The 12843-nt window shown below is 38.9% G+C and overlaps 1 protein-coding gene across 1 annotated transcript; it reads right to left on the bottom strand.

The window, feature by feature from the left end:
• Nucleotides 1–784: 784 nt before the first annotated feature.
• Nucleotides 785–12843, bottom strand: NAAA (N-acylethanolamine acid amidase). The gene is made up of 9 exons (XM_026090173.1): nt 12766–12843; nt 11937–12101; nt 9875–10001; nt 9009–9099; nt 5658–5734; nt 4504–4676; nt 3588–3650; nt 2932–2998; nt 785–817 (listed from the first exon to the last, which is right to left on the bottom strand). Exons 2-9 carry the CDS (start codon nt 12035–12037, stop codon nt 785–787), a joined length of 732 nt encoding a protein of 243 aa, XP_025945958.1. The 5' UTR covers nt 12038–12101; nt 12766–12843.

The raw sequence follows: 12843 nt of genomic DNA, 5'->3' as shown, positions 1-12843 counted from the left end.
AAAGACACTGATAAAAACGAAGGTTCTTGGCACAAATTTTTACCAGATTTTTTCCACTTAGTACAGCAAAGAAAGTGTTTCTACATCTGTTTAATCAGTGTATTAACATATTAGCATTGCTGATCTTTGCAGTCACGTGGATATAATTTTCTCCTTTTCCAAATTTGCTCACATTTATAAGACAACAGAGATGAAATCCTGGCACTGACTTTGAAGACACCATTGCCAAGCTCTAATGTGAATGACTGATCCGGAGTAAAAACAAGGTAACCTGCAGAGGCGCAATTTGTGTAAAAATGCAGAACAGTAATGGTATACTGAAATGATTCTGTTTTAGAAATCCTGTACCTAAAAGCCATGTTCCCATGTACTATTTTTCCTTTTCATACACGAAGCAGAGCTATGTCAGAAACTTCAGGGAAAGCCATTTTCAGTGTTAATACAAATCCAAAATTTCCAGAAGTGAAGGCAGAAATGACTCTGCAGAAAGTACCGCTGCTGGTCTGAGCAGTCATTTTTTTCAGTACTACAAAAGGTAGAGTCTTCCTGTAACCAGACTAAACCTAATGAGGTGCAGTTTCATGGCTGGAGAGTGAGTGACAAAACAAGAAGGAAGAGCTCTGTGGCAGTGAAGACACAGGTCCACGTGCACAAGCAGAAATCTAAGCTGGGAAATCACAAGATATTCAAAAAGAAATACACAAAAATCTTGAGGAAGTTTCTGTTTGGCTTTTAAGTGGCCTGAAGCATGGCAGGAGGCACTGATCAACACTGAACCTAATACTTACTTGTTTAAGACCGGCTTCACTGACAACACCTGTACAGAAAGTTTGAAGAGTTGTCATTTTGGTAAATGAAAAGGGAATTAAAAGGCTGTTTAGAAACAGCAGTATGATTAAGTTATGAAAATGAATAATGCAGAATCAAGGATTACTCTTGCCATTTTAACATCAGACTGTATCACAAAAATATTTTAAATAAAAACTCTGAAACACACAAGACCTAAGTTCTCAAAACTAATTGGAAAGTACCACTCTTCTCTAACACTTTCTTTGCCTGCTGTAATATTTGTAACTGTGCTTGAACTGCACAAAAATGATGGTCATGGATTCACCTCCTGCCCTTTCAGGTTCTCCTTTTAGCAGTCACAGAATAGTCACACTACCAAAGCCTGGTGGCTAAGGACAGTCATTCACAGACCCCTGGAAGGAATAAAGCTTATTTCTACACAAAGTTCATGTAGTCCATGCCCCTAACTGTACAAAACTGCAGGCCACACACTATACCTGATAAAAATTCCATTAAGTATCAGTGCTCTTCTGGTTGATTTCCATATGCTTTGGATCAGCCCCTGGTATTACACTGCTATAATCAGGCTAGTTATAGGAGTTCCTTCAATAAAATCTTTCCGTCCGAATGCCACATAGGGAAATCCACACAGAGAAAATTTAAGAACTTGGATCCCACATAAGAACAAGTTCTGGATACCTCTGATTCTGATGTCATATTATTTTCTCCTATGCATATCTATGGAAATTTGGGTTATTCCAGTGATTTTTAGCAGGCTTATCTGACACATCCACCAAAAAACCTGGATTGGCAGACCATTATGAAACGACTATGCGGGAAGTTCAGAAATGTTTTGTACAGACTGTACACCATTACACATACTCACTGCTCTTTATAACGAAGGCAAGCTAAACCTAAATCCCCATGTAAGCAGTACTGAAATTTTTAATTCCTGATCTAAATTYCAGGATTTGAGCCCATCACTAACTACTCTAGTGTATGAGCAGCACAGTTACTTCTGATCAGTGCACCAACAAACTCAGCCATATAGCTTTTTTCTGTTTACTAATATATACTCAGAATTGTCTCACTGTACAAATATTGGTGCATTACAATTTTCCTTCCATCATTAAAGATATTTTAGTTAAAGGAAACAGATTTTTCCACCAAAGAGGTAATTATCATTTGATATTACTGTTGACATGCAACGGGATTTAAAATCTAAAAATACTGCATTCCCTTGCTTCATGGAGCACTGCAAAAAATCAAACCTCACTTGAAATTGTTACAGTTATTATATGTAATAAAGAAGCACACAATCAATAAATTAAATTGTGCTTCTAAAAGCCTTTAAGTGTTTTTGAAAATAACAATCTATTTCTAGATTAGCAATACTGAAGAATCTCCATCAGGACTCAGGTAGTTTCTGATATTTGAATAGACTTACACGTCACTCTTGATAAATGTAAAATAATTTAACTGTATTCTCAGGGTTTTTTAATTTTGAAATATCTGTAGTTCATTGTGGGTATTGACATCAGGACCCTAACCTAGCACCAATGTTTCAAATCCCCCATTAAAACAAAATAGTAATTTATACTTTCACAACATATATTACTGAAATGCCTTGAAGCATTCAACCAACAGTCCAAATTAACCCTTCTCCTCACACAAGTTCTTCCTACTAATTGTGTTTAATTTACCAGAAAACAGAAGCACTGCTTCAGATCTACTCCTTCTGAATTCTCAGTGGGAAACCAAAACAGACGGTCCGGAAAAGTCAGGCACCTATTTATTAAAGGAAGTTCACAAGAGCTTAAAATCAGTGTCCAGATATCTCAGTCTGGGCATCCAGACACGAAGAGATCCAGAAGTAACAGGCCCCTGAAAATCTGGATTTGACCCAAGTCACACAATGAATTACCGAAGGAATCTGACTTGTGGGTGTCCATCAGTAGACTTTTCAAAATGAAGCTCGCTTAGAGCAAGCTCTCCAGAGATGGCCATGCAATACATCTTTTTCATTATGCCTTACTTGTACAGTTTTTAAATCCCTGCCAAAAAATGTAACTGCACTTCTGCTTCAAAAGAGAATTCTAAGTCAAAGTCAACATGCCATGATGTAGAATTTAAAAGACATACCTGAAAGAGTGTATCAAAATTAATATTCTGCTGCCCAGTGGCATTGAGAGCTTTGATGGCTGGAGTTCTGCAGGAAAACAATGCAATATCATTAAAAACACTTTACTGTTTCAAAAGCTACAAAGCATGACTGAGGAAAATCTTTCACAAAATGCCTTTACACTAGAATGCTTATTTTGGTCTGAAATAATCTAGAGTGTTGTGTGACTGTATCTAGTCTCTTATTACCAAAGCTACTATATTACTACACCATGAGTACAGAACAGCCAGGAAACTGCCAACAACTTCTTGCATACTATACAGCCCAATGATTGTATGATCTCTGTGAGTTTCTTAATAATGCCATCAAATACTTTTTCACTGTGAAGTCTAAATCCCATGGTTTTTAATGGATTCTGCTTTAAATAGAAATTTTTGGTACATGCTACACACTTGTGATTTTTCACCTTGCATTCCCTTCAACACCAGACTTTCCTCTGGCACATGTGAATATTACTCCTTAGCTCCTCTGTTCCCTTTGGAGAGGCATTACAGAAACTGAACTAGCTGACTGCTCAACAAGCTAAACACCTGGCTTAGAGAAGAATATATCCAAGTCTCTGCTCTTTTTCAAAATAAAAATGTCATCTCACTGTACAGCTCCAAATGAAATTTACCTTCGATCATCAAGAGGAGGAGGGGTAGTCCAATGGTCATAGTTTGTCTCCACACGAAACCACCTATACCATAATACACAAACACAAAAGATGTGTCAGCAGGTAATTAATAAAGGTCCAAAGTCAGTATTTCCGTACTGCCAAAGGGAAAAAAAAGCTCCCTCAAAAGCCTCTTTCCTACATCTCTTGCAAGCCCAATGGATCTCACGTTGATACACACAGCAGCCTTTATAAGCTACTGAAGGCAAATGAAAAAGGAGGGACCTCTCAACTCTTGCTGGTGACAGTGACAAAACTACCACCGACTACAACAAATGCAAAATCAGGCCTTTAAAGAGATGCTCATTATCAGTACGTGTACAATGCAGCCTGCAGTGGTCAGTCTGGAGCAAACAGAGCCAGCAGGCTGCCTGGCTGCTGCCAAGCAAATGTTTAGCGGTAGAATGGAGTAATTAAGTACCATTTCTCACAGCAGGGCAACAATTTAGGGTCTCCCTCGTGTGTTAAGCTGCTGATTTCAAAAGATTCACAGAAAGAATTATTTCTGAAACTTCAAAACTCCTATTGCATTTGGTCAAAACTAACTTATAAGTGTTGAAATTACTGGTGCAATACCTGACAGACAGACAGGAGGAGCCTTTAAGTCTCATTTCTTTCGGAACTTGGCTAAAAAGCAAACACATATACACGTTTTTTCCACTCTTGTCCTTCTGGACTGCCCCAACCTGACAAGGTGGTTTCATTCTTTTTCTAGGAAGGAGAGACTAGTGTTCCTTTCAGAGGGTCTCATTAAAGTCTGTCCTGTAAGCAGTAGTAATAGATGAGCCTGGGTCTCTGAAGAAAGCATTCCCATTATCCCCGCCTATCACTCAGAAAGGAGTGGGAAAGACGAGAACAACACTTTTTTTCTACTTACGCTCCACCTAAAGGATCAAGAGGCCAGAGGTCTGCTGGCCCTCTTCTGTTCCTTGTTATGACCATGCCTTCTTTGGGTGACACGCCTCCTACAATATAGTATACTTCAGCAATGATGGGAACGCCAGCTAGTCTGAGAACAGCAGACTGAAAGTCCTCTGCTCTGCTCAGGGTCTAGTGTAAAAAGAAGGCCAGAATGAAACAAAAAAATCACACAGCACACTCAAGCGCAAAAGCAAGTACTGAGACATCTTAAACAGAACAACAGTCCTAGCTTTTTTGTAAATTATAACTGACCGCCAAGTGTAGTAACTGAACTCAATAATCCCAGCTTAGCAAATATTCAAAGAAAACAAAAGAAAACAAAACAAATATATATATATATATATACACATGTACATATATGGACAGTTCTATCTGGGCCAACAAAGCTACTGTTCTCAGACCAACAAAATTGTTCAGAAAGAAAGACAAAGAAAACCCTGGAGAACAATTAATTAYGTCTGACAGCAGCACTGCAGCTAGTAGTTTTGAGTCACAGCCTCAAGTCACACCTCAAACTCCAAAAACATGAACAATTAGGTCTCCAGTAGACATTCCAGTTCTGCAGGGAGTTTAGATTACCTACAAACCAAATCATTCATGTTTAATTTAACTGATGAATCTAAGAAGCAGCACACCTGCTTTATCTTAGTGATACCCTAACATGCTGTTCATAAAACGTGTTATACAAAACACCATCTAAGTAGTACCTCTCAATATATTGGGAATACAGAGTTCACTGATAACATATGAAACGTAGTTTAAAATAACTACTGGGTCATCACCTAAGAGAACAACTGCCCAACTGTATCCCTTATTATTGTATCCCTCCCCGCTAACTGAAATACTCCCTGGGATGGAAGCTTTTGCATAGCTCTCAAAGATTTCTGGCACTGTTGTCAGCGTTAGAAGAGTTAGCCCCCCAAAGGACAAGAATTGCCTCTGTCATACATATCGCAGACAACTTAGGAACAAGACCTAACCTCCTTATAAAATACATTTTTTTATGAATCTATTAAATTTCTGTGGAAATAGCAGTTAGAACACCAGACTTGTTAGAGATCTTAAGTTCAAATAACATGACTGTGAAACCTGAGAACATTGTGCACTTACGTCTCGGACAAGCCAGCTGACTGGGTAATTTCGATTCAGAAAAGCAGCTATTGCATTTTCCCACCATCTACCACCGTCTGGGGAAAAAAAAAAATTATTAAAATGCATGTTACTTACACTCTGTGAAATACATCTTTCTGTCTTCCTTTCTTTTACAGGCCTAGCTCCGCACTCTTTACCTCCACCGTGTTACAGAAGAGCAGTGCAATAAATTCTCTCACTATACCATTATCATCATATCATTAAAGTTATGCAGCTTATACCAAACTGGCAAAGCACATGCCACTTCAAAGCAGTAGGAGCCTCTTGCGCCATCTTGGCTTTATCAACACTGTTCAGAACACTGAATGCTGATAATGCTCCTTTTCTGTTATTACATTACTTCACTGATAGCTATATATAAAACCTGCAGCACGTGCTGCATAACCAGGCTAACATACCTGAAAGGCCTTCACTTTAAAAAATACATCTTTCAAATGCTCAGCTGTACAATTTTGCAGTTTTGTAAGTCATTAGGTACGGATATGTGATTGAAGTACCACAGAAAGCTAAATCCTCTGCGAAACAGGGCAGCTACATATCAACACGAAATGGCAGCATTTCAGGAAGGGAGCTGATGAGCACAACATCTACCTGAAACTACAGGTGAAATAAAAACAGACTACATAATCCCAATTGAAATTCAGCAGGGGCAGCTGGGTTAACACCCTTGCTTCTTAGAACATAACTCAGGATCTGTAATGACGTAAGAGATCGGGATCTTAGCTTTTCAGTCTATTCTGAAAGTTTCATTTCTGTGACCTGTACCATAAGATGGTACAGTAAGATGATCAGGAGCTGATAAGATAGAAAATAAAGAAGACAGAACAGGTTGTATATAGTGCTAGATTCAAGAGAGCTAGAGCAACAAACTCCACCAATCTGAAAGCTTTCTATCAGAAAATATGCTATGAAGTCAGAGATCTCTTTCAAGGCAACTCTCAGTACTTCAGGAATCTCAATTTCCAGGCAGATGCCTATACTGATTTCACCACCAGCTTTAGCAATTTTAGTTGTAAGAAACCACACGGAGCTGCAGAGAGAGCAAGCTGCTTAAAAGGGCTGCAGTAGACAGAAGAGGAAAGCATATTCAGCATGCAACAGAAAATACACAGTATCTGTCAGAACAAGCTAGTGCTAGCAACTTCAGTCAAAACCTATCGCATTCCTTTTGGTGTTGATGATCTGCTGGCTTCTCAAGATGATCTGCTAGCTTCTCAATTTAGAAACAATTTTTATTCATAGCTGAATGCTGAGCAATGAAAAGTCAAGGGCTAATGTAACAGGGGGTAGCACTTCATAAAGCATACTGCCAAAAGGACTGCAGCTCTATCTATATAATAATAATATAATATATAATAGTCAACAGCTATCAGCTCAAGTATTAGCTTAAATGACCTCATAATTTATCTTACTGAAATTTTACAACAAGAATTGTGCAGAAATCTTAAAATAGCCACAAAAGAGGCAGTGATAGCAAATGAGTGTTACTGGAGAAAATTAGGAGAACTAAGAAAACAGGAAATATAAAGGTCAAGTTTATAATTATTCATATACCGAAGAAACTAGAAAAAGACAGCAGAAAAAATATGCTCTGTCACTTAAGAGACCTTCATCCCAATTTGAAGTCATCCTTCTCCCCAGCAATAAATCATACTTTCACTTCCCTCAATTTTATCTCAGTTGTACAGTGATACATAAAAAAGCAAGCAGTCAGCATCAATTCATTTACAAAGTGCCACATACATTGAATGAATTGCTCTTGTCTATAATTAAAAAGTAACAAAGCTCAAGGCAGATGGTTGGAAGTCAGCATGTCGGTTTGTGATGGTCAAGAGGAGCCCATTTCACACAAAGCTTCGCAGTCCTTCATTCCTGCCTCAGGGTCAGGTGCACAGAACGGGTCAGTGCATGGACTACACCATCTCACTGCTGTCTCACATGATCTTATACTGAGGTTTGAAGCACACTGCTGAGGAACGGTAGGAAGAACTGGACAGCACCACCTTTGTCCCCCGGTTATATCCGTTCACAGAGAGAGGATCTTGGTCTGCAAGATTTTCTAAATCAAGCCTTTTACAAAAACTCAATACACTTAAGACTTGATTTCCACTTTAGTATGAATTAAAGGCAGTTAGTATCTCTCAGTATTAGCCCATAACGGTCCAGTTTTGGATTAAATAACCACACTAGCATCAGAAGCAGTATCTTAAAAAAAAAAAAAAAAAGTGTGTAAACTGTGATAAGAATCTAGGGAATGTGCTAAGGTAATATTAACAAAGAAAACAGGAATCAAGAGGTACATGTGCTCCATACTAGAATCCCTACTCCTAGGGAAAATTAATGTGTGTATAATATACATATTGAATACTGATCATACAACACCTAAAAAATTTTTGGAAAAAAAAAAAAGATTGTCCAAGTTAAAAAAGAAAATTTGCTTACCACTAGTAGATCACTAGTAAATAAACATTTATTTTAGATGTGGCTTCTAGCTCAGACTAGATTGTTCCTGGTTCATACAAACAGCCAAGAAAGAACAGCATAAAATGACTGCTTCCTAAAAAAGAAAAAGGGGGGTGGAGGGGGAAGGGATGACGACCCAAGCTCTGATCTGAACATGTCTATCAAGGCTTACAAAACTCAAGCTCTGAAGGACATGGCAGAGATCCTTCCTCTGCCTTCCTGACTTTAACAAGCCCTTCTATTATCATTAAATGTTAGTTGTCAATAGTGACACCTCTCATCTTTCCTCTGCTCACTAATCTTTCCTCAGTTGCCTTTCCAGTATCTCCAGGCATTCTCTCAGGTCCTGCTGCCTTTCCCCTAGATCTCACAGTCTTCTACTTGCTTCTCTTCCCATCGTCTCTTTCAGATTGCCTTATGGGGACAGATGAAAATGGAATATAGAGAAAGGGACAGAGTGTCTCGGGAAGCAGCAGTTTATTTGCTATACAAGACTGCATCTTTTTTCTGTCCGCCCCTACTCTGCCTTCTCTAGTTGTGTCTCTTGAAAAGATCACATGAATTTGTTTCTTCTTGATTTCCCCAAAGTTCTCCATCTTCTTTGACACTTTTCAAGCTCAAATGACACTGTGCTGACAAATAGCTCTCTTCTACGCAGCAGCCAAAAAGTGGCACTACACGTGCCTTTACTCCCTGAGGGCCAGAGAAGTTGTCTCAGTTTCAGCTCCTTCCTAGCATCCTTACAGCATTTTCCCTCTGGGAAAATGAGGCAACAGCGTTGAAAGAGGCAACAATCAACTGAAATAGTGTACACAATGTCGAGTGCAGAAAATGCATTTATTTTACCTCGTTCATCACCAGAGATTGTGAACTTGTGTGGGCTTTGTCCAGTCCATAAGCCTACATAACCAAGAAATGTAGTGCCTTGATATGCTATCTGAAACCAGAAAACATACCCAGTATTTTAGCATTCTGGAACAGAGCACTTTTTTTTTTTTTTTTTTAATAACAAAAGCAACATTCTGAAACAGCATCCTGTATTTTTTCTGTGAATTTCACACATTATTTTAGAAGTCACCATGAATACTTTGCTTTCAGATATAGAAAACCTTGCAAAGTAAATTATAAAAACACCCTACAGACCAAAATTCACCACATTTCATTTGTTAACAATAACCAACTGCTACAAAATGTTGCAAGTAAGAAAGAAGCAATGAATTCTCCATTGCAAAAACAACTAATGAATATTAAGAAAAATTACATTAAAGAGGACTGCATTAACAATCGTTTCATTTTTGGTGATTTTCAGCATCTAAACCACACACATTGGCCATGAAAATTAACATTTGAAAAAGGCCTTGAGATCTCTCTCCCCGCCAAAACTGATCTCTTTTCTATATTCTCTAGTATTTCTTCTTGTTTTTAAATGTCTTGATGCTTTCTTCCTCCAGTGTTTCCTTCTAAACAATGATCTTGAGACGCTAGATTATTTATGCTGTTCTACCTGTTCCTACTTTTCATCACTAACTGGATGTCTAGAAAGTAAAACAATCCAACATTCACCTCACGCATCTAGAGAGAGAGGCACTACGGTATTCTGACAATTCAGTAAGTTGGTATTTTTACACTAAATTCTGTTGCCTACACAGTGGGACAACCATACACCATTCTTCCAGAGAATACCACCCAGCCATGTCAACCATAGATCATACCTGCCCACTTTTTATAAATTGCACATCAATTGTAATCTTGCTTAATATATCTACAAAATCATAATCCAGGTTCCGACCATGGTAAATGTTTCCTTTATCATCCTGAGCAACAATACTGGTACAGAACCTTCAAAACAAAAAGCAGAAAAAAATTATTTAAGAAAAATTAAGGTGACACTTCTCAATATTACAGTCTAGTCAAACTAGCTTAACCTTTCAGGAGCAGTAACTGAGTACCTATTTTTTGCAAAGCATTTTACTAACATAAGCATACAAATAGGAGTTCACGCTACAGCACTAACACTTGCACTTCCTGACCTGAGAAACTAGTCTCTTCCTGTACTTTTTGATGGAATTTCTTAAGAGCTTTCACTTCCAATTAAAAAAAAAAAAAAAAGATGGTGCAGACCGGTTTGACTGAAGCTCTACATAACTAGGTAACACTACAATGTCCTATGCATGATATAAATCATGCATGCTATTCACATGAGAGCGCTTTCCTAGAGAACTCTAACATCCAAAACTGTACAGTATTTACCTTATCAGGTCCCGCCTGGCTCAGAAAGTCAAAATCCCTACTACTGTTTGCATCATGTCAGATATTACAGACCAGGTAGGTAGCACTGTTTCCACTTGGAAAAATTTTCATAATTTCAAAACCTACCTTTTCAAAATCAAGATGAAAAGCTGACATCTAAAAATGTTCACAATGTATCAGGCTGAAACTTGTTAAATTCCATTTTGCTAGAATGTTTCATTTTAATTTGGATCCTGTTTATATTTTTAATTACAATTAGATTAAAAGTTTAAATAAAATCCTCTTACATTGAGAACACCAGCTATTGTTCATGTTAGCCTTTTCAACAATAGCCAGACCTTACCTCCAAAACAGGAAATGTGCTGTAATTACTTTTGAATATTAAGAGTTTCAGTTTCACTGAAATAGATGTTTTTTTCTATTAAGTATATTTAATGAGTGTGTAATTCAAAACTTTTATTCTCTGGAGTGATAAGTTTGTCAACCCAGTGATGCAAGCATTGCCTTTCAGAGCTGTAAATGAAGACAAGTAGTTTTTTCCTGGTTGCTGGTTTTCCTTTAGCTTTGTGAGTGCTGATAATCTTAAACTTGCATAAGCTTTATCAGGGTTCAGAACAGTGAGCATCCTCCTTGAAAAACTAAAAGAGCTAGCATTTAAATGACTATCTTATCAGGTATTAATCCTTGTAAAGAAACAGTATTACTCTTAACTGAGTGTCAGCGATTAGGAAAAGTAATAATAAAAATGTCAAGAAGCGTCTGCATGCACCTACTTTTTATTAAAACAAAGATGGAGAAATATTTTTCATGATCGTCATAGACAACACAGTGTTTTCTTATTGTCCTCCCTCACATACTTCTAGTGCAAAAGAAGGAAATGAAACTCAGTATTTTTTCACTAAGGTTTTGTTTGCTATCATAAAGACAACTACCTCCATTTTGCATTGTGAAAAATCAAAAAAAAAAAAAAAAAAAAATCACATTATGCAGCCATTGTGACAGTCCGTCCAGACAATGGTTTGGAAGCAACTTTGTTTATCCCAGCTAAATGGTTTAACTGTAATTAACAACCTAAATAAATTAACATATTATACATATTTTTTTAAGGCACAACTAATTTTTCCCATTTCCTTTCCGGTGAAATACAACAACTTAAAGGAATACATTAGATTTATCTTAAAAGAGTAACAAACTAAAAATGTTTAAACAGATGGTCCTTCCTTACCAGCAAAAACAGTTTTCATACTTTTATGTTTTTATATATGTAGATGTATACACAAACACAATGGCTGTTATGTTACCATTATTAATAAAATAATAATACTGCTCTACAACGTGCCTTCTTGAATTCAGCACACAAACTGCCTAAGGAGAGAAAAAAAACTTTCCAGGTGAATATATAAAATTCTAACAGAATTAACTATGCAGTTAATCTACCACGTGTCTTCAAATATACACCTTCAATGAACTAAAAGGAATCCCTGCAGCCACTTCTATCAGATTCTATCAATATCAGATACTTACGCTGTGGACTCATAGGCAAAGTTAAGCAGAACTCCATCTCCCAGACTTATTCCTAGCGCTTTGCACAGTCCCAGAATTTCCCCTGCAAAGGGCTGGGGCATAAAGAACTCCAGTTCTGCTGCTATCGGCCGAATAACTTCATGGACCCATTTCGGTACAGTCTCACTGCAAAACACACTCAAGCAGTTAGTTATTACCTGAGGAGACAGAAGGGGTTGCAACTCATGCTCAGAAATTAGATGCTCGTTGAATCTGCTACTACTCTGATTTGGCACTAATCGTTTATCAGAACCCTCTCCCACCCTAAACCAGACATCCCTGCGTTCCACCCCTCACCAAATCCCGCCGACTTCTGCACACCCCCAGGGAAGCCCGCGCAACCTCTGAAACCAACGCTGAGCGCAGGTTTCGTGCCCGCAGGGCCAAGTCACCAACTTCCAGCCCCTACCACGAATCTCTCCAGTCCGTCCTTTGATGGATTCCCAAGTGTACACATAATGTAGTAGCACTAGGCTTTCCCTAGGTCAACACTCATAAAACCGAACTTCCGAGGAATAAAGAGAAACCCAGCACCCGCGCATCACCTCCCCCTCTTCATTCGAGCCCCACTGCCAGGCCTGAGGGGGAGGAGAGGGGCCCGGCTCAGTCCCGCTCCCGGCAGCAGCTCTGGGTGTGTGTGTGGGGGGGGGGGGGCRGGGGCCCGGGGCTGCCCTTTCCACTGCTGCCCCCCACGGAGGGCCATGCAGCCACTTGCCCCAGCACCCATCCTTTCACCCGCAGCCCCGAAGATAGACAGGGCTGCCAGGCCCCGCCGCCCCCTCACACTCACTCGATGACCCGGGCGACCGCGGCGCGCAGGAAAGCGGGCTCGAAGTGCCGCAGCACCGGCAGCCACCGCTCCTCGGCG

This window comes from Apteryx rowi, unplaced genomic scaffold (assembly GCF_003343035.1).
Source record: "Apteryx rowi isolate R43461 unplaced genomic scaffold, aptRow1 scaffold_85, whole genome shotgun sequence".
NCBI lineage: Eukaryota > Metazoa > Chordata > Aves > Apterygiformes > Apterygidae > Apteryx > Apteryx rowi.
The sequence above is the reverse complement of the archived record's forward strand: the minus strand, read 5'-3'. Positions and strand labels throughout refer to the sequence as shown.

Bases quoted from the DNA above. Each gene is read 5' to 3' on its own strand.
- NAAA (XM_026090173.1), bottom strand. From the start codon at position 12,037: ATGCCCCAGCCCTTTGCAGGGGAAATTCTGGGACTGTGCAAAGCGCTA. The intron at 9,100-9,874 runs GTATGATCTATG...TTCTGGTTTCAG, and splicing joins AATTTATAAAAAGTGGGCAG to ATAGCATATCAAGGCACTAC. The intron at 818-2,931 runs GTATGTCTTTTA...CTTTCTGTACAG, and splicing joins ATTTTGATACACTCTTTCAG to GTGTTGTCAGTGAAGCCGGT.